This window comes from Suillus plorans (assembly GCF_016647745.1).
Source record: "Suillus plorans strain S12 chromosome Unknown HD556scaffold_3, whole genome shotgun sequence".
Classification (NCBI taxonomy): Eukaryota; Fungi; Basidiomycota; class Agaricomycetes; order Boletales; family Suillaceae; genus Suillus; species Suillus plorans.
The window spans coordinates 211548-235379 of record NW_024537387.1 but is presented as its reverse complement, the minus strand read 5'-3'; the positions used below and the strand labels follow the sequence as shown (position 1 = coordinate 235379).

At 47.9% G+C, this 23832-nt stretch overlaps 10 protein-coding genes across 10 annotated transcripts; 4 read left to right on the top strand and 6 right to left on the bottom strand.

Annotated features, from left to right (window-relative positions):
- The first annotated feature begins 22 nt into the window (after positions 1–22).
- HD556DRAFT_1326219 (small heat shock protein) lies at positions 23–1335 on the top strand. Its single transcript, XM_041301541.1, has 4 exons — positions 23–432; positions 490–709; positions 778–1054; positions 1102–1335. The coding sequence occupies exons 1-3, from the start codon at positions 290–292 to the stop codon at positions 874–876; spliced, it is 462 nt and encodes a 153-aa protein (XP_041166388.1). The 5' UTR covers positions 23–289; the 3' UTR covers positions 877–1054; positions 1102–1335.
- HD556DRAFT_1326198 (uncharacterized protein) lies at positions 1316–3157 on the bottom strand. Its single transcript, XM_041301540.1, has 13 exons — positions 3124–3157; positions 2972–3068; positions 2890–2918; positions 2804–2834; positions 2714–2740; positions 2573–2649; positions 2464–2515; positions 2311–2403; positions 2134–2250; positions 2036–2076; positions 1962–1987; positions 1776–1913; positions 1316–1720 (listed from the first exon to the last, which is right to left on the bottom strand). Exons 1-12 carry the CDS (start codon positions 3124–3126, stop codon positions 1778–1780), a joined length of 729 nt encoding a protein of 242 aa, XP_041166387.1. The 5' UTR covers positions 3127–3157; the 3' UTR covers positions 1316–1720; positions 1776–1777.
- A 1550-nt stretch (positions 3158–4707) lies between these two features.
- On the bottom strand, positions 4708–5693 carry HD556DRAFT_478845 (uncharacterized protein). The gene is made up of 2 exons (XM_041310723.1): positions 5667–5693; positions 4708–5609 (listed from the first exon to the last, which is right to left on the bottom strand). Exon 2 carries the CDS (start codon positions 5314–5316, stop codon positions 4816–4818), a length of 501 nt encoding a protein of 166 aa, XP_041166386.1. The 5' UTR covers positions 5317–5609; positions 5667–5693; the 3' UTR covers positions 4708–4815.
- HD556DRAFT_1436947 (uncharacterized protein) lies at positions 5549–6427 on the bottom strand (the record flags this gene model as incomplete). The annotated part of the gene is made up of 4 exons (XM_041305627.1): positions 5549–5752; positions 5806–6012; positions 6074–6204; positions 6265–6427. The coding sequence occupies 4 exons, from the start codon at positions 6425–6427 to the stop codon at positions 5549–5551; spliced, it is 705 nt and encodes a 234-aa protein (XP_041166385.1).
- A 583-nt stretch (positions 6428–7010) lies between these two features.
- On the top strand, positions 7011–7939 carry HD556DRAFT_478795 (uncharacterized protein). Its single transcript, XM_041310722.1, has 3 exons — positions 7011–7312; positions 7396–7513; positions 7563–7939. Exons 1-3 carry the CDS (start codon positions 7246–7248, stop codon positions 7798–7800), a joined length of 423 nt encoding a protein of 140 aa, XP_041166384.1. The 5' UTR covers positions 7011–7245; the 3' UTR covers positions 7801–7939.
- HD556DRAFT_1283008 (uncharacterized protein) lies at positions 7901–10479 on the bottom strand. Its single transcript, XM_041299308.1, has 5 exons — positions 9799–10479; positions 9586–9750; positions 9388–9531; positions 9293–9337; positions 7901–9243 (listed from the first exon to the last, which is right to left on the bottom strand). The coding sequence occupies exons 1-5, from the start codon at positions 10206–10208 to the stop codon at positions 8079–8081; spliced, it is 1929 nt and encodes a 642-aa protein (XP_041166383.1). The 5' UTR covers positions 10209–10479; the 3' UTR covers positions 7901–8078.
- A 1375-nt stretch (positions 10480–11854) lies between these two features.
- On the top strand, positions 11855–15498 carry HD556DRAFT_1326157 (phosphofructokinase domain-containing protein). The gene is made up of 11 exons (XM_041301539.1): positions 11855–12223; positions 12283–12553; positions 12608–13035; positions 13081–13174; positions 13226–13414; positions 13467–13733; positions 13781–13803; positions 13854–14394; positions 14453–14583; positions 14637–15227; positions 15278–15498. The coding sequence occupies exons 1-10, from the start codon at positions 12117–12119 to the stop codon at positions 15037–15039; spliced, it is 2454 nt and encodes an 817-aa protein (XP_041166382.1). The 5' UTR covers positions 11855–12116; the 3' UTR covers positions 15040–15227; positions 15278–15498.
- Positions 15499–15562: 64 nt separating this feature from the next.
- On the top strand, positions 15563–17327 carry HD556DRAFT_1326151 (uncharacterized protein). Its single transcript, XM_041301538.1, has 5 exons — positions 15563–15740; positions 15788–15852; positions 15902–15925; positions 15979–16970; positions 17022–17327. The coding sequence occupies exons 1-5, from the start codon at positions 15671–15673 to the stop codon at positions 17044–17046; spliced, it is 1176 nt and encodes a 391-aa protein (XP_041166381.1). The 5' UTR covers positions 15563–15670; the 3' UTR covers positions 17047–17327.
- A 1390-nt stretch (positions 17328–18717) lies between these two features.
- Positions 18718–19968, bottom strand: HD556DRAFT_478026 (uncharacterized protein). The gene is made up of 6 exons (XM_041310720.1): positions 19811–19968; positions 19696–19754; positions 19516–19625; positions 19356–19461; positions 19193–19302; positions 18718–19135 (listed from the first exon to the last, which is right to left on the bottom strand). Exons 1-6 carry the CDS (start codon positions 19827–19829, stop codon positions 19045–19047), a joined length of 495 nt encoding a protein of 164 aa, XP_041166380.1. The 5' UTR covers positions 19830–19968; the 3' UTR covers positions 18718–19044.
- Positions 19969–20348: 380 nt separating this feature from the next.
- Positions 20349–22718, bottom strand: HD556DRAFT_478143 (uncharacterized protein). Its single transcript, XM_041310721.1, has 16 exons — positions 22190–22718; positions 22127–22136; positions 22037–22056; positions 21939–21971; positions 21790–21886; positions 21694–21722; positions 21604–21634; positions 21522–21554; positions 21382–21458; positions 21275–21329; positions 21120–21215; positions 20939–21055; positions 20850–20890; positions 20776–20801; positions 20588–20725; positions 20349–20531 (listed from the first exon to the last, which is right to left on the bottom strand). The coding sequence occupies exons 1-15, from the start codon at positions 22238–22240 to the stop codon at positions 20590–20592; spliced, it is 852 nt and encodes a 283-aa protein (XP_041166379.1). The 5' UTR covers positions 22241–22718; the 3' UTR covers positions 20349–20531; positions 20588–20589.
- Between the last annotated feature and the right edge of the window lie 1114 nt (positions 22719–23832).

The window sequence follows — 23832 nt, the reverse complement described above, 5'->3', positions numbered from 1 at the left end:
AAAAAAACAAAATACTCGTAAACAGGAGTCTTGGAACTCAACACCAAGTTCCGGCGGCATTCTCGAACCAATGCTACCAATCTAGAACGTTACAGGATGTTATCGTCCGCCATTGAATCAAACACCGAGCAACTTCTAGAAGGTCATTGGTATCATCGAGATAATCATGTCACGAATGTGATATATAACTGCTGGCCAGAGTCGCTCAGACTCCAGCAAACCAATTCAGCTTCGACCAATAACCAGCTAAGTGCCTTCAGTCGAACATTTATCACTTCTTCGTTCAATCATGTCTCTATTGCGCACATTCTACGTTCCATCCACCGAATTCGACAAGCTATTTGACGATACTTTCAATGCTCGTTTTCATCTCTCCCCTACCATCGAGGGCAACACCATATTAACTCATCGTCGTGATCAGCCGTTCCCCAGGTAAGTATAGTATACCTTTGCATGTGTTCACAATAGCGCTGACCCGCACCGACACAGAATGGACCTACACGAGAACGCTGAGACCAAGACAGTGACCGCGACGTTCGAACTTCCTGGTATCAAACAACAGGATGTCGACGTCGAAGTCCACGGAAACCGCCTCACCATATCTGGGGAGTCAAAGCGCTCCGATAACTACGACCAGGGTAGCTACGCGGTGCAGGAGCGCTCGTATGGCAAGTTCTCTAGGACCCTTCAGATTCCTCAGGGAATCACGGTGAGTAGTAAACTCGTCATGTAAATTTTGTGTTGATATTTTTTGCTTACGGCTATCGCATCGTTCAGTTTGAGAATATCCACGCGAAGATGGAAAACGGAGTACTCACTGTGTGCTTCCCGAAGGCTGGACCAGACCAGCAACCCCAGCGCATCACGATCGCGTGAAGCCGCCATGGTATACGTTTAGTTTAAGCGATGTTTGCCTCGAATCTGTATCATTAGCATGCTACCAAGATGGAAAAGGACTCTGAAGTAATAGTGTATTTGTACAATAGTGAATGCTCGACGGTCAACCGGTTTTAAAAATCAAATCAGTACTTGAGTGATGACTAGCAGGACCATTGTGAGGATTGTTCAAGTTAACTCGGAAGATCGTCTAACTGTGCATAGGACCTTCCTCTGACTTTGGCCGCCTTCATATTGATACACCAAATTTCATCTTCCGTCTTACCGCCTCTGGAGATGGACAAAGGGTCCCGCTTGTTACGATATCTTGGTCGGGCGAAATACCTTTGAATGGCGCTAAGGGCGCTCTGACTACTAGTGACCATCAAACAGCAATAGGTCATTGTGTCTGCTCACATGTCGCGGCTGGTTTGTGCACAGTGGATAGTTATTGTGATTGTAATCTTGTATACAAAACTATACAATGTATCAAAAAATATGCCATAGTCGTGAGCTGAGGGAGGTTGTCGGAAGCAGCGAACTCCTCAGTCCTTTGCCATCCTGGAGGCATTCCGCCCTTGTTCTGTTCGAAGAGTTGGTGCTTGTCCAACTCTGCAATTAAATAGAAGTGATGAGACGCAAAAAAAAGAAATCTAGTCTATCGATATGAAAGTAACCGGAACGAAATAAATATATAAATAGTCAAATGGAGAATAGAGAAAAAGTATAGGTAGCCCGTGCTCGACGGGTTGATTTCCAGTCAAGTTCCGTCATCCATTTCTTAGCTACGCCTGCATGACTGCGCAATGGTCACATAATTTATGGTTGGCACATGGCATTGTCTCTTGATCAACGAGTGTCAGCTACACGATCATGATGATTTAGCAGAGGAAGCGCACTGTCATATGATATCTGAGACTCCTTCTGTCCACGTTGTGAAAGACATGTCTGTCTGTATGCCACAAGAAGCGCGGTCCGACCTTTGAAAGTTCCTGTGCATTCGCGTGACTAAAAGGGGTTGCAGAACGGCTTGGTATCTGCTGCTCATTAAGTAACCATCGCCTCAAAACCGAGAGTAGACAAACTCTGCCACCACGTGTGCAAATGGAAACTGTGTCTTGCGTCAATGAAATGGCTTCTCATGTACACATTAACTTACCGGAAAAAAAAAAGTCGCGAGGATGACACTGAGAGTCAAAACTGTATCATTCAGCCAGTAAATATGCGAAACGTGTTTGATAGTATGCGAGAACCAACCAAGGCTGCAGCTGAAATACAATAGATTTTGTTGCAAGAGACCACGCACGAGACGATTGTCGATTTTCCAACTATCATGACCCTTGATGGCGCCATAGAGCAGCATAATCAATACTTCTGGAATTGTGTGCATGCGGTAAGTTCAAGCTCGCGTTAGCAGCAACTCCCAATACGAACGTAGCTCACCAACAGCCAGTAGGCCGAAAACCACATACATACTCTTACTATTCGCATCCTGGTATCCGAAAGCGCCAGGAATCCAGCATTCCCCTGTGAGATCAGGAGCTAAGAAGACGCAGGGTACAACTTGAAGCTTGAAGTTATACACACCAGAGACTGACCAAAATTCCCTGAAGTAAATGAAAATTGGTACTAAATAGGCCTGCACAAGATGAGTTAGATATTGTTAGCCGTAGCTTCCATAGCATACTGGACTCACAATGACGCTGATAATCGAGAATATGGCGATCCACGTCTTCCGTCCCCATACTGCATATGCTCTAAGTAAGAAAATACCTGAACCAATGAAATAATGTCAAAGCGCAGAATAATTGGTAGGTGATCCAATTGTTATACCCACACTCAACGAATAACGTCGATAGAACCCCTATATCTCATGAGTTATGGCGCGGAGTCAGTAGGTGTCTGGGGGAAGCTTCACCAGACTCACAGATATTGGCGATTTCGTAAGAGCGGCAAAGCTTTGATTGGGATGGGTTAATTTCGAACATCTGCAACGCTTCAATTTGCACATACAGGGTATGGGGCATCAGGCTGTAAAACCGCTGAAAGTCACATCGTGAGGGAGGCAAGATGGGGATGTGTGCCGGACACTCACCGAGCATATTCATTGACACGAAGGCAAAGGGCAAGTGACTGCAGGCTAGATAGAAAAACATGGCGAGCCCCCATCGAGACTCAACGATACACTCGACCTGCACCGACTACAGATCAGTACACCCTGGGATGCTTAAGGTAATTTGTACTTGCCATGTCGGGTATGCACAGTATGTAGTCATATAACTGAATGTTCGCGTGAAAGCATGAGTCTCAGCTTCCAAAGGTTTGTGGTGATTTTTATGCTCACCCACAGCGCCGTTAGTGCAACTAACATGAGGGGAAGAAATAAGCAAATCAATGAAAAGTGATCATAGACCACAACTGCACCATAAGGATACTGGGACGACAGCATCAGTAATACAGGATACTTATATAGCAGGAATTGCACTTACGCTCAACCTCAAGAACGCATCAGCTTGAGTCTCTTGAAACGCATTCATACTGACTTGAATGAGTCAACCTCACTTCAGGTCGCTACTTATAAGATATCAAACATGCAGGACCCATACTGTACAGTATGTTACCGTTGGTCTCCGTTCCATGCTCTGGGTCTGAGAACCCGTTCATGTCGCAGATCGCGCCCCATATCCCATGTGTAAACTTAGTACCAAAGACTGATCGGATACCCGAATATTGTCCACGAATATCTAGGATAGCGGTGTTCGCATCATCCATAATAGCCAAGTGCCATATGGGACTCGATAGCGATGAGGGATTCGGCCCTACGGACGAGTCAAAAAAATTGTAGCTGCCGGCACTAAGTAGTACTTGAGTAGGACTACAACAAAAGCTGATCGGAGCTCGGACCATTGTCCGGAGTAAGCTGGAGACACGCGGCCAGGTGAAGTCCTTTCGAACCTCGCTCTACGTATCTTGACCTTCCCCAGAATTTTCCACCTGTGTCCCACCCCGCACTGGACTCTTCAACTGGCCTCGCCCGCTAGACGCGCCTCGCCCGCTTTTGGCTGCATCAAACAGCTGCAGCCTGCAGGTCGGAGTCACCGTCGGACATGACTTCGGTCAAGAAATAATCCTGTACGTACAACTTGCAAGCCCCATGTGATACATCTCTTCCTCGTACATGTGCTGCATCTTGGCTGCATCAAATATTTTTGGACGCCTAGATCTCATAGCCATGTAACACGTCAACAGTAGTACTATTCAAGACGATGCCTGTTCAGCGTTGATGCATTGGGGCAGTACAAGAGGGCTATTCGATGAATAGTCCCGGTCAATCACGAACGTTCAACACATCCGGAAGATGCAACTTTTTGTATTTCGTAGAAAGTGTCAATGATACGGAATGCCATTTGCCAGATATTATTTTGCAGATGATCTTGTTAACCCGACAAACCAACTAATACTAGATGTCCACGGGAGTCCGCGCATTTTTGGCAAAACATTTATTACTCCACATCGCACAAGCAAACAAAATTAATTCTTTGACAGTTCAACAGCGTGACATCGAAAGTACAACGTCTGCTAGTTTTCTTTTCGAAAATCGACGTGTTGAGTCCAGCGGAGAGTTACCGCGCAGAAAAGTGCATTTTCCCTAGAGTTCGCGCACTTTGTCACACCATGTCACACGTCTGCCGCAATGCCTTTTCACACTCCGCCCGTTTGTACAGTGTGTTGTGAGCTCGTGCGCAGTGTACTTAATTGCGGAGTTTCGATTTACAGTAACGCTTTGGGTAGACTGTCACGTCTGGGGCATATTTCTTTTATTGCAGATGATCCTGACAAGTGGCCCCGGAGACATTTGTTTTAGTATTCTCTTATCGTGTATAACCATTGTACCATATTCCACAATTTTTTGTGGTGATCTGACCTTTAGAGCGAGCCTTATATGCACAAAAGTAGCCTCCAGCACTGATAAGTTGCCCATGGGACGAGATCTACTTCGATTTTCTTCAAAGAAAATATATAGCAGTGTGTATTATGTTTGGGGAATCTAGATCTATCATGGATAAGGATTCCGTGCAGAATTGCGTGTGCTAGAGTCAATGCGCGGACTCTTGGGACACACGGACTCGTGGGACCATCTAGTAGTGGCCAGTTTCCCATGGACGAAGCTAGGTAAACACACGGATGCCGGTAACACCGTGGTTCTATGCTCGGGTTCGGCCACGATAGTCGTAGCATACCGCGACCCTTTACTGCAGGTCGGCAGTGTTTGGCGGGTATGACTTGCCGAATCAGGAACTTTGTGCTCCATAAACTGGGCATGTCGACAGCAACCTCCCTCCATCGTCGGCATGCTCCAGTCAGCAGCAGGGGCGCCCGTAGCTCCGATGGCAGTTGGTGGTCAGATTCTGGGAGACAATGGTAGAAAATCTGGGGCATAGTTTGGGGTGGCAAGCGCCAGAGACGCGACACAACAGACACCCTTGTACAGAGACATCGACTGCGAGATGCTGTCCTTTTTTTCAACTAGTTGCTGGTGAACCTTTTTTGCGCCATCCATAACGGCTTCCAGGCCTGCCACTATCTCGCGCAAAACTGTATCCGGCTGCTGCTAGCGTTTGGTGATGATGCCGCTGATACTTTTTCTGAGGTGGGCAGCGCGCGAAGGAATTCATAGACGAGTGAACAAGGACGTCCCTTGAGAAGGTACAATGCACCAGAACCGCCTCCACCTAAGGTAGAAGTTGTTAGCCCTGGGTAGAGGAGATTGATAGTTGATTTGAACGAACGCGATAAATGACGATGAGCAGTGTGCAGGAGCGCGCAGGGCGTTGTGCTGCCTGGTGAGAATTGAAGAGTGCGGGATTTGGCCAGTCTGCGTGAGGTGAATAAGCCCACTCCTCGTCTTCCTTCTCTCTCCTGGCTTACCTTATTCACATCGCGCTCCTTCCCCCCTTTTCTGGACGTGATGTCCATGGCCCATGCGTTGGTATGCAGCCCCTGGTGGTGGCGGTGGCGGGTGAAGCGTGATGTGACTGGTGGGAAAGGCGGGTATGTGATGTCAGCCATGCTCGTAGGAGTGCCGGCGTCGTCAGAGCATCGCCACCTGTACCAAGACTTGTACCCAGACATAGACTTATACCAAGACCGGCCATTTTAGGAACGTCCTCGCGTGAGGTCTATACAGACAAGTCACAGACTCCGTGTCAAAGTCTGGGGGAAGGTCTGTCTGGAGAGTGCCGGGAAGTCTATGTTTGTCTGCCCCACTGACGGGGGTAGCTGATGTGATCAGTGTCACAGTGGCTGACGTAGATCGTGGTGGGAGTACTGATGGGATGATGTCAGAAGTTCAGAACAGACAACCCCGAACTTGCCGACAAAACACACTAGTAGTAGCGGGGTCCTGGCGCAGGAGCAGGAGTCCTGGCTCGTAGTCGGTAGTCCTGCGGCGTGTGGTAGTCGGTCCTGCATAGATAGAGCCATAGCCTCCCGCTATAGAGGTCTGGCCTTGGTTCCCCTTGCAGTCCTTCCCGTTACAACACCCAGACATGTCCCCCAGGCTTTGGGCGGAGTCTGCGGCGTGCGCAGACTTGTCACAGACCGGCCATTTCCTACATCTTCCAGACAGTACGGACGGGACGGATGGTCCTTTCCAAATTTCCTGTACATACGAAGTTCCGTTCCTATAAACTCCGGAAGCATTCCGAAACGTGGGACGGACGGTCCTAATTGTATATACCGTAAGGTTTACCGGGCATTAGCTTTCTCACTGTTTCCAGCTCAGGCGTTTAAACTTTCATCCGTCGTTCCGAATCGTTCTGAGGACCGTTTAATTGGATATTCTTCCATTATATCAGTTACCGGTTTCTCACTGCGCGGCAAAGGCTTTCGAAGGTAGCGTCAGGCTGCGTGGTTGACGGACAATCCTTTTGTGCCGCGTACGAAGGTACCCATTGAACGGACTAGCTGCCTAGTACTGAAACTTGGCGCAGCGCTAACGAACGAGCTTATCCCGGACTGTAGTGATGATATTGCTTGCAAGCAGCTCATTCATGACTGAGGCGATACTACCTTGTTCTGATGACACCGACCTTGTGATTTACCGTGTCCAACCAGCAGTGGCCGCAACACCAATGATAACATCGGTCTCTTGTGCCGTGCTACCTCTCCCTAATTATATAAGTACTTCGGCCTACTTCAAGCCTGCCCCAAAAGACCATCTGTTGTCGAAGTCACTTGCCTCTCCATCTCGTTATTCCAGCCATTGGATTGGTATCCGAGCTTGTGTTTATCAGCTCCCAGCTACGATTGACAACTTTATTGTTCTTGTTTATAAGCCACCCTGTTGAACGTATAGCGTGGTGTAGTATGAGCCTCTTAATTGCGATCGCATGGATTATGGCAATCACGGAAGTGGTTATCAATGTTGTTGCAGGTCTGTTCCCTTCAATTAGCATCTTGCTGCTGTCGTTCATACACCCTGCACATATCATCATACTAACAGATTAATCTACACAGATATTTGGTTCCGCATTTGGACTCTTGGATGTAGTGACTGGTCTTACAATCCTCGCAGTGGGCAACTCCCTTGCAGATCTCAGAAAAACAGACATGAACATGGCCGCGGCTGCTGCAAGTCTATTTCCTTTCCTCCCACCCTCGCATCGCCTGACCACAACCTTCAGGTCCTTTCCCAAATCATGGGCTTCTCCACATGCTTCAGTGTGTCTACGGTCGAGTTTTTCCTCGACATCGGTATCGCCGGCTCTTACGCGGTCTTGCAAGCTGGGAGCGAGCTGTGTATACTATATGGTTGACGCGTATTTATTGAAATTGCGGGCGGAGGGACAACACTTGTACTTATTATTATTATTATTATTATTATTGAATATCTTAAAGGTTACGCGCGTACCGCCTACATAATAGCCACCTACTTATGTACACTTCCATCTCCCTGGATCATCTTATGTATACTACTTATCGCCACTTATACGTTGGCTTATCTAATTGCACAAGGTCGCACCTGTTTATTCTCTTAGGTTCGCATTATCGGCACATTGGTTTGATATCGTGCAAGTAACGTTGGTCATTGTCACGATCATATTGGCAGGAGCTGCACTATCATCACAACAATGAGTGTAATATTTTATTTATATCAACTCGAGGGCATCAGGGACTCGGAAATATTCTCACAAGACCTATCATGCTATGCAACATCTTCCAGATCGCACAGATAACTTGTCACTGTCAGGCTCATTGGTAACGGAAGTACTAGACTTATCGTCCTCGAAATCATGATACTCATCTGGGTCGATGTAGCTCTCTGGGGTTTTCATCTTGGCTATACAATTTGGTTCCAGGCGACCAAGCATCACCTGCACATATGCGGTTTCCTGTCCTTCCCAATCTAGCTCGGACGAAGGCCCCCAGCGTTCTTCCACCTTCTTTGCCAAGTCCCGCCGTCCGAACCTCAGTAGCGAGAGTATGACAGCTCGTTGCGCCGACTCAAGCGCACCCACAACCCATGCATGATGCGCACTCGAGGCCTCCCCCGCAAAGTGCAATCTACCGTCAGCAGCAGGACGCGTGAGGTACGGGTACATGTGCCTGAACTGTCCTGGCGCAAATATCGCAAATGCCCCACCGGAGAATGGGTTATCTCTCCAATTATATGCGTGATGCGTGATGTACTGTGCTGCCAAAAAGTCGTAGGTAATCCCAGATCTGGCGTGTAAACGTGCAAGGTCTCGCAATACGACTTCCTTGAGCCGTGACTCCCCAAAGGGCGAGTCCCGGTTAATCAGGGTCCCCATGCGTTGAGCATCCTGACCAATTGTATATGATGCGATAAGCACGGCTGGCTTCTTCGGGTCATCGTGAATACTATGGGATGGATAACAACATGTGCGGATTGGGATATCACCGAACGATATACCACCCTCTGTTATGTCGCACCGTGTAATCCACCATGGGGTCTTGAACTTTATTGCGACCTTGCAGGATGTATCGTATCGCAAACAACGCAAGGCGTCTCTTTGTGTAGGGTGCAACCCGGCGTCAACGAGGTCCATGTTTTGTGAGCAACTTAAGGGAGTGGTGTTAAAAACCGAGTCATACTGACGGATGGATGATTGACCCGATGGAGTGACGAATTTGACTTCCACTTTCGCATGAGTTCGATTCAAAGCGATGCGAGTGGCCGTAGTGCAATATTCAGGTGTATGGGGGGCAATCCTGTTCAGCATGGCAGAAATTGCAACTGACGAGCCGCCGTCTATGCACTTCCATCCATAGTCCTCCCGATCGTGGAAGTCTGAGCTCATAATGACAAACTCGGTAAAAGATTGGTCAAAGAAGTCGCTGGGGCTGATATAAACGTTAGTAGGAATCGCGGTGGAGTCAAAGCACCTCGTACGCAATATATGTCTCTAGCCATTGACTGGTATGATAATCAAGCTGCCTAATGGGCATTTAACATAAACGATGGAGAATTATGGAGCACCAACTCACATGTACACGCGCAAGTATTCTCTGATGGAGTAGTCGTCTACCTCCATGAGTCTTTGGAAACCTTGTTCGAAGTCTTCCCTCAAAAGCTGCAGGTAGGGTGCTGACGCCTGCTCGAGGATTTTCTGAACTCCAGTAGCCACAAACCTAACCTTAAATATCAGCGCCCCGCTCGTGTAAGAGAACAGAACGGCCTCATACTCGTCTGGGACCATGCCACCATTCGTGACACTAAACTTGTATGGGTCGAATTCCGAAGAGTGCATAGGTGGGCCCAAGATGCTATTGAACATCATCGGAGTATTCTTACCATTCACGTAATAGGGAACCAAGGGAACATCCAAATCTTCGAATAGAGCAAGTGCTCTGGTGTCCATGTTAGAATTGTGTTCAGAACTAAAATGCCCTGCTTACTTTTTCATCATCGGAAATTCTGACCAACGCATAGCCCCTACGTCATAGTAGTCATGGGGAGTCTCACTGAATCTATGGGTATAGAAACGTCCCCCAGCACGGTCCGAGGCCTCCACGAGATCGAACTGTATACCAAGTTCTTTCAGAATCATGGCGATATATAACCCAGCTACTCCAGCACCAATAATACAGAATTTGACATTCAGAGGAATGCTGTCATCCAGATGAGCTCCTTCTTCAGAAGGACGGTTGGCGCCGGACAACGTATCGTTCGTACCACCTAGACCTGAGAGATGAATAGGTAGTTCTGTATTGTGAGACTCGTGGAGAGTACAGAGTTGGCGAGAAATGCTCTCGTGAATGATCTGACGAGCGTACCGAGCTGTAAAGGAGAGTTTGCCCACTGCCATGATCAACAGATAGTGGAAAGGGATACTGGACAGTAGAGAGATGCCGAGAAGGAAGGACCGTTACTCGGATCCGAGTTGAAATTTCAGAAGCGAGGTCATGCATATAAATATTGCACAATGATCAAATTGCACGCTGACGTATTCGCGAATACTTAACGTTGAACGCTCGACCCACGATATTCAAGTTGTGCAGGCGGGCCTCGCATTGTACGGGGTCGCGTCCACGGAGTGTTAGCGCTTCAAACTTGAACGTTCGAACCTTGAATTAGATTGATGAACGCTTTCATACTCCGCATGTTTAATTTCTAGCCTCAATTGCTTTTCGTCTTGATCTGACCGCGAAGATGTCTGCAGTCATGGATCCCAATGTCGTTGCGCACTGAATATTGAATCGTAGCATCACGCATCCTCCGGATTATCAATTTTACTGGGATTGCCGAACAATCCCTAAGTTACTATTCAATACCCAGACCTCATCAATCGTAACATCCAATTAAAGCATCTTTGGCGCCTTAACGTTTAACTATGACCTTCTGAGTCCGGAGGCATCGCATCCTGATTTCAATTCAACGGACTTCCCAAACCGACCACCAAAGTCCTGTGCTCAGGTATCAAGTGAAACTCGATCGCAAACCGGCATCTGCTGCTGGACTTGGGCTATGTTGAGCACCATTCAGATAAATGAAACCATGCATGCTGACCATCCGCGTAACGTTCGATCTATGACACTATGCAGCTGGCAGCATCCTGGCTCGAAAAGCATGTTGGAATGCTCCCAACCGCGTGAACCAACCCATCCGTATGAAGAGATGGAGATGACGCTGACAGTATACGAGAGTGGTACCGCACGCAGTGGCGGCGCCTACATACAACCAGAAAGTGCGGGATTTGGTCAGTCTGTATGAGGTCTATGCAAACTGGATGCAAGTTTGTGTCCTGTCCGTGGGTTGCTTGGATTCAGAAAGTGCCAGGAAGTCTGTCAAGGCTGCCGCACGATGTCGTTATCATTTCCATACCGCCTGCCTATTATACCTCGATGATGCATGCGAGTCTTTCATACTTACCTGTATGTCTGCTATTTCCTCTGCGTTTTTTATTTCCTACCCGCCTGCCAACTCCATGTCGTTTGTGCAGAGCCCAGTCTACGGCTACCATGTCCTTGACTAGAACCATGACGAAAAGCTGACAAGGATGACAAGATTAGTAAGACAGTTGACATAGATGGCGGAATGCGTGATGGTGGCTGAACGTAGACGGCAGGGTGGTTGTAATGATGAAGACAGACCTTTGACCGCGCGGAACTCCGATCATAGACATCTCCCCAGAGGTGTACCTAGAGTTTGGCGCGGAGTCTGCGCAGACTTCATACAGACTGGCGATTTCCTACATGTCCTCATGCTGCGACACGCTCTGAGCCCGTACAGCTGCAACTTTAGACAGTGGCAACGCTGCAGCGGAAGACTCCTCGTAGTCACCTAACTTGGAAGGCCAGCAGTTTAGTTCTTCACTGAAGAGAGCAGGTGGTGCGCGCGAGGGTTGCAGTACCCTGACCAATTCAACAAGATCTAGGAGGCTGCCGTCGCAAGCCCTGCAAGAAGATCGTTTGTGGTACTGTAGTACAGCAAGCTTGAAATGCCCACGTCGATGAACGTTCGATGGATAAATCAGGGAAATAAATTACATAAATAGGCCGATACGAGTAGCCGAAAATGTGCAAGTCGGTTCAGCGTATATATCATACGATACGTACTACTAGCTATAGTTGGCCTGGACTCGGATCGGCTTGCCACAACCCAGACTGTTGATTGATACAGCCCCATACGACACTGGATCAGGCCATTGTAACTAATATCTCACAATCGCCGTCACGCACCTTAAATACCATCTTCATCTGCTAGTACGCCCGCGATGTCTCAATCCACAGGCAAAATGAAGCTTGCAGTCCTTACTTCGGGAGGCGACAGCGCTGGTATGAATGCTGTCGTCCGTGCCATTGTCAAGATCGGCATCTTGAGGTGTGTTCCGATCATCACGTCTGCATTGTGTTAAACTTACACCAACATTTATGTGACAGAGGCTGCGAAACATGGATTGTACGGGAAGGATACGAGGGGCTTGTGAGGGGCAACACCCAGGCGCATTCATTGCATACAGACCTTCCAGCTGATGCATCTGCACTAAAATGCGCTCATCGAGGAGTACCCACTAATCTTATGGCAAATCTCCGTTTTGGAGATGGTGACCTTCTACGAGATGGAACAGGTGATCATCACCATGGCCGCACATTGAAAGGTCGATATATCGTTCGTGTGGGGTGGGATGATGTCAGAGGTTGGTTTGCTGAGGTGCGTATGTGGATGTTCCCCAACAACATATGTATGCTGATTATTACGCGGCAGGGTGGTACCCTCATTGGAACAGCTCGATCGGCAGCCTTTCGTACTCCAGAAGGTCGTCTGTCTGCTGCACGCAACCTAATCAAAGAGGGAATTGATGCACTTGCCGTCTGTGGAGGTGACGGTTCCCTAACCGGCGCGGACCTATTTCGCTCCGAATGGCCTTCTCTCGTATCACAGCTGCTCACTCAGGGTGTGATCACAGAAGAGCAGGCAGAGAAGCACGGACATCTCAAGATCGTTGGCCTTGTTGGCTCGATTGACAATGATATGAGCATGACAGATCTGACCATCGGTGCACCGACAGCATTACACCGTATTTGCGAAGCCATCGATAACATTAATTCGACTGCTGCAAGTCATTCGCGTGCATTTGTGCTGGAGGTGATGGGGAGACACTGCGGCTGGCTCGCCTTGCTTGCTGGCGTCAGGTACGTTGTGACTACTGCCGGTATACAATGCTTATGGTAGTTCAGTTCTGGTGCAGACTTTATTTTTATCCCTGAACGCCCGCCTCAAACTATCCCTGGGGGAACCTGGGAGGATGACATGTGTGAAGCCATTCGTGGCGTACGTTTAGTTCCTTTCAATCTCTGTTATTGTCTCAAGCCTTCCTTACAGCACAGAGAAGCTGGCAAGCGTAAAACAATCGTCATTGTCGCCGAGGGTGCGCTTGATGAGGATCTTCAGCCTATTCGTGCAGAATACGTCAAAGACGTCCTTACTGAACGTCTTGGGCTTGATACGCGTGTCACAACTCTTGGACACACCCAACGTGGTGGCAGGCCTTGCGCTTTTGATCGGATTCTGGTAGGTCTTCGTGACTCATTCATTCATTATTATTCATTGCAGCTCGATTCAGCCGACACTACAAGGCGAGGAAGCCGTTAAGGCACTCCTAGAGGCCACGCCTGACACTCCTTCGTACATGATTGGTGTAAGGGAGAATAAAATAATCCGTGTGCCACTCATGGAGGCGGTGGCGATGACCCGTGCGGTAGCTGATGCAATCGGCGCAAAGGACTTCGCAAAAGCAATGTCCATGCGTGACCCTGAGTTTTACCAGAGCTTGGAGGGTTTCTTTGCCACCTCGACGCTATTCAAAGAGAAGCAACTGCCTCACTACAGAGTAAGTTTACCATCTTCCATCAAGCTTAATCTGATATCTTGTTGCAGAGAATGCGTGTTGCAATCATGCAGTACGTCCTTGTACACTATGCCTCACAAAATGTGGTCTCATTCTACGTAGCATGGGCGCCCCAGCTGGTGGTATGAATGCTGCCACCCGAGCTGCAGTACGTTACTGTATCAAGCAAGGTCATCACCCACTTGCGGTGCACAATGGCTTCCGCGGTCTGCTTGACGACAACATTCACGAGCTTTCTTGGCTGGGTGTTGATGCCTGGGCCTCCCGTGGCGGTTCTGAGCTTGGCACAAACCGTACCCTCCCAGATGTTGACCTCGGTGCAGTGGCTGCACGTTTCCAAGAACATAACTTCCACGCACTCCTGATGATCGGTGGTTTTGAGGCATTCAATGCGCTCCTAATCCTTGAGACTGGGCGGAAGCACTACCCTGCATTCCACATCCCAATGGCCCATCTCCCGGCTACGATATCAAATAACGTGCCCATGACGGAGTTCAGCTTGGGTAGCGACACAAGTTTGAACGCGCTTGTTGATGCATGCGACTCGATCAAGCAGAGTGCGAGTGCGAGTAGGAATCGAGTGTTTGTGGTTGAGACGCAAGGTGGCAAGTGTGGATACCTTGCCACCATGGGCGCGTTGGCCGTGAGTAATCTGTTACTGACGTCCGGAGAGTCTGAATTTGATGAGTGTGCTTATTCAGACTGGTGCCAGCATTGTCTACACTCCGGAGCAGGGTATGAACCTTGACACCCTTCGCCAGGACGTTAAGTTCCTGAAGATCCGCTATGGGCTAGATGCCAAGGGCAAGAGCGAAGGTCGTATGGTCATTCGGTTGGTTTTATTTTTTGAACCCAAATAGTGAACTTGCTGAAATGGTATCCCAGCAATGAGTGCGCGTCGACGGTCTACACCACAGATGTCATGACGAAGATGTTCAAGGAAGAGGGCGGTAACCTTTTCGATGCTCGTTCCGCCTCCCTTGGACACACCTTGCAGGGTGGGGTCCCATCACCTATGGATCGTGCACGTGCCGCGCGTCTATCTTTGCGATGCATGGCATTCCTTGAAGAACATCACGATGCCCTACATAAACAAGTTGGGAAAGTGAAGCAGGCGCCGCCTGAAAGTGCTGCAGTTATCACAATACAAGGGTCTGCTCTTGAATGGGTGCCGGTCCAGGAGATGGTGCAACACGCAGATATGAAGAACCGCAGAGGAAAGACAGCTTGGTGGGCGGAGATCAAGGACCTTGTGGAAGCACTGGTCGGACGGCCTGAAATTTTGTGAGTTACCCAGAGGAGCAGGAAAATCAGTGTCGTATGTGTTACCTTTGTATACGTATATAGGTGTTCATATTCGCTTTCCGGTTTATTGATAGATGGTTGGTAGTTACAGATACGAGCAGAATGATATCATTTATCCACTCAATCGTCGTCGTTGGGCGCGTACGACCCAACTTCGACGTTGTCCGACTTCTGGCACACAATGTACAGGTAAGTCAACTTTACCGTGGGTCCGTACTTACCACTTGGTAACGATTTGAGACCGTGTAATGAACACAAGTGATTACAGGCAGCCCAAGCCTGTAACCAGGTGTGGCCATTTGTCTTGTGGATGAAAATCATAACATTCTGTAACCACGATTGTGAACAGGCTGATAACAAGAGTGTGAGCACATTATGTCCCAGTATGATGGTCGCCATCGACCACAACCACTGTATGGTCCATGTACAAGAGCATAGAACAAAAGCGGAGTGCGAAACTAGAGGTTTACACAGCCACATGGTAAGTGTTGATTTTCGCACGGCGCGTTTTAAACGTGACACCGTTTTATATTTGCAGCTACGGTTCTGTTTTCCCAAGTCTTTACTTTGTATCTCTTCTAGCTTGTCAATACTTCAGATTGTCACCATCTACGATGCCTCCAACGATATTACCACCACGACCTGATCTTCCGTTCAAACACCAGAATCCTCATATCGCTTCTCGTAAGTCCTTTTCTAAAATGCTTGTCTACATCCTGACCCTCGCCTAGTCGACCTCTCTAAATTGCCTCCTGTTAAATATCAGTCGCTGGATCGCGATGGCCATGAGGTTTTGGTACGTTTGCCGATTATCTCATCCTTATCACAAGCTGACCCCTCCTAAGGTGGGGCGCATGAAGATTCCTACAGTACGTTCGGTTAAGTTCAATTTGATAATAGTTGATAGATCAATCTTTTCTAGCCTGGCGGCCATGCTTTCATATTGAGACGTTTTGATACGGGTGCCATCAGTCTGACTACTATGTTCCGGGCCGCCTTCCCCACCGCTTCTGAAGCTGATGAACGTCGCGAAACTGTCTGGGTAAAGGATACCTACGATCTCACTGGGAACAATGGCTCCGCTAAGGAACCTACCATAGTGCGTCTTGCAGGAACATGGGTCAGCGCCGAGGTCGCTCTCCTTCCTGAATTTGCACACACATATGGCTTGGGGGGCGTCATTCCCCATGTCGCCAAAGCCACCCCCGACCCCTCTGCAGCCTACCGTCGTTCTTCGACAAAAACGACACCTAAAGCGGTGCCAAGATCGTCTCCTGCTGCAAGTAGTACACTCCCCACTCCTGCTCCGTCAATCACACTTCCGACCCCCAAACGCAGGCGGGAATCTTCTCCTGTACCGGTCGCAGATCCTGCGCCTTCCACCTTACCTCCTCCACGCCGTTCGGCGCGGACAAAGAGTCCAGCACCAGTACCTGCCTCCCTGCCTGCCAGATCGCCCGTCAAGCCCAAATCGCCAGCGCCTCGCTCGCCGGTACGTCGGTCACCGGCACCTATCTCGCCGGCGAGCAAGTCTCCCAAGCCAAAGTCATCTGCGCGAGCCGTGCGAATAATCGAGGTTACTACTCCGGGGGGGTCTGATGAGACTGTTGTGGAAGACGAGGCGGAGACAATTCAAATTGCGCACCCAAATATGTCTCAGGACATAGCCGAGCAGAAGGAGTTGATTGAGCGGTTGAAGGCGGAGAGAGATACACCGTTGATGGAGACCGACACATTGAAGCGAGCGAGGGATGATGAAGATGAGAGTACAGAATTTAGGTTCCAGTTTAAGGAACCAGAAGTGCAAGAAAGGCAAATTGCAACAAACAAGCGGGTTGGAAGGTTCCATCTCGAGCCAAGGCAAAAATCATTTGCATGGGGCGTCGCGGCATTCGCGATTGGAATGAGTGCAGTGTAAGTGTTTACCCATCTAGCTCTTGTCCTTATTTACTGACGAGAATACAGATCATTCATCCCAAATATATTCTGAACGCACATCTGCTTGTCTTATCTGTTTTTCTTATTATCAGTTCTCGTTTCTGGTGTCATCCTAACACCTGTACGTCTGCTCCCCTGCGACACATTTTTTCCCATCATGGACCGTCATAATGTCCATTTATTTACCTTTTCGTAACCAATTCCGGATCTTCGGTTGACTTATGTAGACCGTTTCTATTGTTAAACGTCGATTAGGTAGTACTGTATGCTGGTGATATTGGAATACATACGCAGATAACCGAAGGCAAGAATGGGGTCTGCGCTTTCGTGAAACGTCTCGGTTACAATTTGCCTGTGGAAGTACAACTCACGTTTGCCGGTTACCATGTGTGTTTGGGGTATTTAGCAAAGGCTGCACGCGTCTTTGCAAGATCCTGTACAAATTGAAGCCTTACCTCCACTGGTACTAGTACATCGGATGATAAGATTTCTCCGAGTCCTTCAAAATCCGTACTCCCTGAACCGCCTGCAGCCGTCCTTTGAATCAGGCGCGCGGCGGGCCGCTTCGTTTACATGTGACATGCTATTGTTCGCTTCCGGGAATTCACAAATATTAGCCTCAGCCTCCATCATTTGCACCCCGACATGCACAACTTCATATGGTGATGAAGCGCAGGTGTAGAACCCCTTGCCTGTGAATTTACACCATTCTTGATCCTAAAGCTAACGTGGGCCGTACGGTTGCCGTGTAGCAATGTGAACAATCTCAGTTCAATATCTACCGAGCGCGAGAAGGCCTGAGTGTTCGGCCTTTCCGACTTCTGATTGAGATTCGAGATCTATCGAAAACGTCCATCGGCTCCTATCCTTTGCCGCAGCCGTCTCACATTCTTAGTTCTTTCTTGGCTGTATAACGCCGGTGCGTAGCCATTGACATTGGTCATGGGTATTAATTCAAGGATGTACCTTGCGCTTGATCGTATTTTTTTGCAGTCATGGTTGGTGCTGCGGATGCATAAGTGCCTCTTGCGTTACATTTCTCTCAGGGAGACTTAGACAACCTAGTTTAATTGGCCTGACCCCTGAAGTTTTCCGGTGAGTCCGTAAATACCCTTGATATCTTTTCCCCCCGCTGTCTCGGGACAATTTTGCTCAGCAAAGCGCCTCGCGTAACATAACGGAAATATTTCAGATAGTGTCTGTGGTGCTCGGATGGAAGTTGCCAAGGTGTCTGTCGTGTGGTTTTTGTCGCTGTTGGTATGGCAGAATCTTGTTGAATTTCGAGTCCCTAAAGCCATTTGTGATAATGGGGATGATAAACGATTGGTTTGCTTTATCTGACCCGACTCGGGTATGATACTGTCTGTCCGTCGTTCATTTTGGTTCTCAGAGCACATGCAACTGTCAGCAGCATGAGAAATTAATCGCTAAAAGCAACTGATATTAATAACGGATGACAACTGCAACATAAACGTACTGGGACGAGCGCATCAGTAGTATCGCAGGATCGACCTGGACTTGATAACGTGCACATCTTGCGAGCTGTGGAGTGTCATACATATTTTTGGAACGTTGCTCAGCCGGCAACTGCCCCGGTCATGAAATAATGATAGGGTTCATGCATATGATCTAATCAATATGGTCCTTTAGTTATGTGTATGCCTTTGATTGCCCAGTACCATTCGACCCTGGCGCTAGAAAGTGGAGCATAAGAGCATCACAGATCCGAAGAGATACATGTGTTCATTAGTTGACTGCAAATATTCCCGGGCACCTAGGTGCCATACTAATCAACAACATTTAAGACGCAGTCCAAAGCAATGATTCGCCAAACCAGCCACCCGAGACACCCGCCAACAATGCCAAGTGGTCAATCGCCGATCTGAGTAAAATCGAGCCTGAAAGTTGAATGGATGGTATTTCGCAGTGGGTATCGCATATGTATACAAACACCAAGTATCAGATATTATTTTGCGGAAAATCTTGTTAACCCAGAAAACCAACCAATTTCCCGTCGACGAAGCACGCCATTGCCCACGCCATGAGGCGGCTACCTTGAGCTATGCCGCTGTGGGCATGAGGCACAGTTGTGGCAAACATACGAAGGTGAGCCACCCTTGATCTTGCGTGTTTTGCCATGTCTACGAACACGAGATACATCAACTTTCTATACATAACAGAGAAATTTGGCCACTGACGTTTGTTTACAAGTGATCCAACAGGCGTGCCAAGTGACAGGGTGTTCACTGCTGAAGACACACCGCCGCGAATAGCAGTCCTGGGGAGGTGCCATGTATGTTAGCTTTCGCTGTTGGGAACGCAATGAGCCACATGACTTGCAAGAATAGATGATTGTTGTACCTCATTCTTGATATGCGACAGCCGCCTTTCCTTCTCGTCAAAAAGTGGTTCGTTTTGGTGGCACTTTGAGCAAGTACGAATGGGTACTACAAATTTACACATGATGCTATGAAGGTCATACGTTAGATTGGCACCAGTTCTTAAGAGCAAAAGTGCGCACCAATGCAAGTCTATGATGCGAGCAAAAATAGGGAGTCCAGTGATTTGGAGAAAGTAAAGCTCTGATGGACAGAAATGAGCGCGGGTGAGCTGAATATATAGGAAACGAAACTGTGGAACCATTGTTGAGCCTTTTGATCCGCAAAGGTCTCTATTGAGAGATGTGGGTGGTGCAGCGTACAATCGAAACACTACATAGCCTCAGTGGACTGACCGAAGTGGACCATTTAGGGATTTGACCTATGACGTGACTACGGTGAGGGTGTAGAGAATGGTGATCCCTGTCTAGATCCTACGCGGGCATGGTACGTCCATCCAAACACAATACTAATGCGCCACCTGAGTCAAAGCGTGATGTACTGCGCAAAGGGAGTCAGGACTCAGCGCTCAGCATCGAGAAGCTTCTGAAAGGTATTCAAGGGTAATTTTTCTCACGCTTGCTCATCTACAACTATACTATCATAGGAGACTCAGACCATCTCCCAAAACTATTGACATTCTCGTTTGTCTAAAGGCTCCACACATAATCCACTTGGGCCGTGGCGAAGGATAATGAAAACTTGTCTCATGAAATCGAACGTTAGAAACCCTTTGCGAAGGTCCTCAAAATCGAGCGAGGCGATTTCGGAGATGTCGTTGAAAAGGTGCATAATATTCTGCAAATGGGTGTCTGGCGCCCGTGCATCATTGCATTCTTCATAGTCAAGATGTTCAATGACTTGTGGAGGGGAAACTTAAGGCCAAACCTCTCAAGTGGGAGGTGGTAGTTGGTAGTTTATCTGGACTACGACCAGCGGACTACACACCTGTGAGTCAGGACTCTGGCCACCGCGCCATGACCGCACCAGACCTGGTATGAGGCATTGCAGTCTCATGAATATAACAAAAACATCTATGCCATATGTTACAGTACGACTCGACTTCTTCATAGAATTGTCCGTCCATTTTTGGCCTTCACCGCCTGCGCAATGGTCACATCTAAAATTTGTACAGGTACGCTTCAAAGCAAGATTGTCTCTTCATCGCTTTGGTGTCAGCTGCACGATCATGATGATTTGACGAATGGAACACACCGTCACGCAAAATTTAAAGCTCCTATCATCCATGTTGTGAGGGAGATATCTGTAGGAATATTGCCAAAGGCACGGTCCGATCTCCAAAAGTTCCTGTGCATTCGCGTGACCAAGAGAGCTTGAACAACACACTCAAACCTGTGTGGAATGAATAACAATAATTTGATCCAAAGTGAGCATGGACAAACTCTAAAAGCATGTGTCCAACTGTGAACTACGTCTCTTGTTAACGGGGTGACTTCGAAAGTATGCGTTAACTCACTGGAAAGAAAACTGTGGAGACAATGACGCTGATAGAAAAAGCTGGAAGATTTAGCAAGTAAATATATCAGATCGTTTGTAACCACCAACCAAAGCCGCAGCTACAGTACAGCAGATTATCTTTCATGAGGCCACGCATAAGGCGGTTGTCCATGCCCCAGCCACCAAGACCTTTGATGACGCGATACCACAGAAGTAAGAATGTTTCTGAAATTATGCAAAGGCACGCAGTCAGTTAAAGCTCATGTTAGCAGCAGCTCTCAATACGAACGCAGCTCAGCCATAGCCAGCAAGCCAAACGCTACATATATTCTGATGCTTGTCTCCGTATCCAGATGTCCGGTAACGCCAGGGATCCAACATGGCTCTGTATGTTAGAGGTAAGGAACCAAGCAGGCGAAGAGTCCAACCCGAATATCTACATACCTGAGACTCTCGAGTTAAATTGTTGCAAGCTGATAGTAATTGGCACTAAATAGGCCTGCAAAAGACGAATCAGATCTCGTTACCATAGCCTCATACATTGGTCTCACAATAACTGCAAAAGTCTCCAATGCCGCGAACCATCTCCCCCGTTCCCATACTGCATATGCCCTGACCACGAAGATGCCTGAATTCGGTGTAAATGTTAGAACGCAGAATCTTTGCTGAATAGCACGATTGCTGGACCTACACTCAGCACAAGTCATCGTCACTACCCCTATATCTGAGAGTATGGTGTCAGTACATGTCCGGCGAAGTAGTACCAAACTGACAGATATTAACGACATTATAAGAGCGGCAAAGCTATAATTGAGATTGGTTGAATTTTAATGTCTGCGACTCTTCGACTTGGTTGCACATACATGGAGCGGGGCATCAGGCTGAAAAACCACTGAAAGTGATCGTGAAACATCACAATATGAGAGAGGTAAAAATGAAATTCTGTACCCAACACTTACCAAGCATATTCACTAACATGAAGGCAAGTGGCAAGTGGCTGCAAATTATATACAGAAATGTGCTGAGCCCCCATCGAGAATTGGCGAGAAAGTTGACCTGCATCGACTACAAATCAGAACACTCTCGGACGCTCAAAATTTGTACTTGCCGTATCGGGCAGGCACAGTATGTAGTCATACACCTTGATATTCAAAACAAACATAAGTTTCTGCCGATGACGTGGTAACTTCTACTAGCATAGCTCACCCAAAGCGTTATGAGTGCAACTATCGGGAAAGATAACATGAAGGGATCAACCATTTAAGTCGAAAGACTGATCATGGAAAACGACTGCACCATATATGTACTGAGATGAGGGCCTGTCAGCGATTTGAACTCGATAGCAGGACCTGCACTCACGTTGAAGCTTGGGAACGTGTCAACTTGAGTCTCTTGCCACGAAGAACTCATGCCGACTAATCAACATCACTAGAGCTGATCGATATAAGAGATGATATACGGAAATCTGCGAGGCCGTTATACCCATGTTCTCACACGAACCAATGATGGGCGATCCGTAAATACTAATTTTCCGGTGACGACTCCCCGACCCCGGGCACTGACCATTCCTTGATAGGTTTCATTTGCACGTACAAAACGATCGATTCCTTCTCCAATTGGCCATATCCTTCAACCCCGCCTAGAAAATAAGCTCGACGCTACGTGTTCTACGCATCAAACATTCCAGGATGCCGTGGTGCACCTAGGTCCCACATTTACCGCGCTATTAAGAAGGATGTTTCTGCCGATAAACAGGAGTCGGACATAAAAAAAGGGGTGCCTGTCAATGCAAGGGTCACCTTGTCTTGACGATATTGATCGAGTGATTCTGGAGATAATCAGAAGAAGCAGCGTTATGTGATGGACTTAATATTTCGTACCTAAGATATGGAAACGTCATGTTTGTAAGAAATATACTAGACAGTGACTAGCAAACCTACTAGTTTCGCGTCCGCGGGGTATACTTGCGAGTGCCTAGACCTAGTAAGCGTGTGGCGGCTGCTTAATGACTCGAAGTACAAATGTGAGCCACCGTAAATCCTGCGTATCTGGCCATGTCTGCAGAGCACGAAACACGTGAGACCGTCATCTACACTGGATAACAAGAACTCTTGCCACCGACCTTATTTGCACGTGGGCATTGAACAGACAGGCTACAACGTTAGGGTGTATGTTCGGTGTCAAAATTCATAGTGAGAATAGTGGGGATTCCATATGCTGTGGGAAGCAATGCGGTGAGCTCAGCGTAGATTTTAATTATTACGATACTTGGAAGTTTCATTCTTGACATTCTTACTCGACACCTCGTCGAAAAACGATGCGTTTGACCGGCACTTCGAGCAAGTGCAAATGGGGATCATAAATCGCACACCTACAAACGGACACTAAGTTCCGACAGAACGCGCACCAATATGACTTACAATATATGATACAAATAAAACAGTCAGCCAAAGAATGCGAAAAAGTAGGTGAGATAAAGACATGACAGAGGGAACCAGCCATCGAATCCCCTGGCTTCCATTTTTGCGGATGGCCTGCAGTTCAATTGAAGCGCCTACTACAAGCCTACAATGGGCCAAAGTGTAATACCTCCCAAAGTGATTAAATCACGGCACAGTCACTGTCAGTAACCTGAACCTTCTGACTGCGCAATACCCGTTACTAAAGTTTCATATTGGGCTTGGACTACGGCCGGCTGCTGAGCGAACAGGAGCGTCCCTACGGAGCCCGAGTCGGATGCGAGATTTTACGGTAAGATGAAGTACATCGCATGCTGTCAAGGTCATGGTCAGCGGAAGGCTTGTAAACGAAATCAATCTGAACTAGAGTTCTGGATGAGAAAGCGAATAACTTGAGAATGTGTAGACGAGGGGTCGGAATCATCTAGAATATCATGATGCCTGCCCAGGATGCAGCATGAATCGACGCAAGATAACTCAGGCATAATTTGAATCCGTGTTTGTGAGCGACAATACTGTAGCGGCCGATCCTGTGCTGTGATT

Coding starts and splice junctions, on each gene's coding strand:
- HD556DRAFT_1326219 (XM_041301541.1), top strand. CDS start 290: ATGTCTCTATTGCGCACATTCTACGTTCCATCCACCGAATTCGACAAG. Junction 433..489: donor CGTGATCAGCCGTTCCCCAG/GTAAGTATAGTA, acceptor GCACCGACACAG/AATGGACCTACACGAGAACG. Junction 710..777: donor AGATTCCTCAGGGAATCACG/GTGAGTAGTAAA, acceptor CGCATCGTTCAG/TTTGAGAATATCCACGCGAA.
- HD556DRAFT_1326198 (XM_041301540.1), bottom strand. Junction 2,919..2,971: donor CGTGTCAATGAATATGCTCG/GTGAGTGTCCGG, acceptor TGTGACTTTCAG/CGGTTTTACAGCCTGATGCC. Junction 2,650..2,713: donor ATCGACGTTATTCGTTGAGT/GTGGGTATAACA, acceptor TCATTGGTTCAG/GTATTTTCTTACTTAGAGCA.
- HD556DRAFT_478845 (XM_041310723.1), bottom strand. CDS start 5,316: ATGCCCCAGATTTTCTACCATTGTCTCCCAGAATCTGACCACCAACTG.
- HD556DRAFT_478795 (XM_041310722.1), top strand. CDS start 7,246: ATGAGCCTCTTAATTGCGATCGCATGGATTATGGCAATCACGGAAGTG. Junction 7,313..7,395: donor GGTTATCAATGTTGTTGCAG/GTCTGTTCCCTT, acceptor TAATCTACACAG/ATATTTGGTTCCGCATTTGG. Junction 7,514..7,562: donor CATGGCCGCGGCTGCTGCAA/GTCTATTTCCTT, acceptor CACAACCTTCAG/GTCCTTTCCCAAATCATGGG.
- HD556DRAFT_1283008 (XM_041299308.1), bottom strand. CDS start 10,208: ATGGCAGTGGGCAAACTCTCCTTTACAGCTCGGTACGCTCGTCAGATC. Junction 9,751..9,798: donor GAATTTCCGATGATGAAAAA/GTAAGCAGGGCA, acceptor CATGGACACCAG/AGCACTTGCTCTATTCGAAG. Junction 9,338..9,387: donor GAATACTTGCGCGTGTACAT/GTGAGTTGGTGC, acceptor AATGCCCATTAG/GCAGCTTGATTATCATACCA.
- HD556DRAFT_1326157 (XM_041301539.1), top strand. CDS start 12,117: ATGTCTCAATCCACAGGCAAAATGAAGCTTGCAGTCCTTACTTCGGGA. Junction 13,804..13,853: donor ATGCGTGTTGCAATCATGCA/GTACGTCCTTGT, acceptor CATTCTACGTAG/CATGGGCGCCCCAGCTGGTG. Junction 14,395..14,452: donor CCACCATGGGCGCGTTGGCC/GTGAGTAATCTG, acceptor GTGCTTATTCAG/ACTGGTGCCAGCATTGTCTA.
- HD556DRAFT_1326151 (XM_041301538.1), top strand. CDS start 15,671: ATGCCTCCAACGATATTACCACCACGACCTGATCTTCCGTTCAAACAC. Junction 15,853..15,901: donor GCGATGGCCATGAGGTTTTG/GTACGTTTGCCG, acceptor ACCCCTCCTAAG/GTGGGGCGCATGAAGATTCC. Junction 15,926..15,978: donor GGCGCATGAAGATTCCTACA/GTACGTTCGGTT, acceptor AATCTTTTCTAG/CCTGGCGGCCATGCTTTCAT.
- HD556DRAFT_478026 (XM_041310720.1), bottom strand. Junction 19,626..19,695: donor GGCTATGTAGTGTTTCGATT/GTACGCTGCACC, acceptor ATGGTTCCACAG/TTTCGTTTCCTATATATTCA. Junction 19,136..19,192: donor TGGATCACTTGTAAACAAAC/GTCAGTGGCCAA, acceptor TCGTGTTCGTAG/ACATGGCAAAACACGCAAGA.
- HD556DRAFT_478143 (XM_041310721.1), bottom strand. CDS start 22,240: ATGAGTTCTTCGTGGCAAGAGACTCAAGTTGACACGTTCCCAAGCTTC. Junction 21,972..22,036: donor TTGCACTCATAACGCTTTGG/GTGAGCTATGCT, acceptor TTGAATATCAAG/GTGTATGACTACATACTGTG. Junction 20,891..20,938: donor GTACTGTAGCTGCGGCTTTG/GTTGGTGGTTAC, acceptor TAAATCTTCCAG/CTTTTTCTATCAGCGTCATT.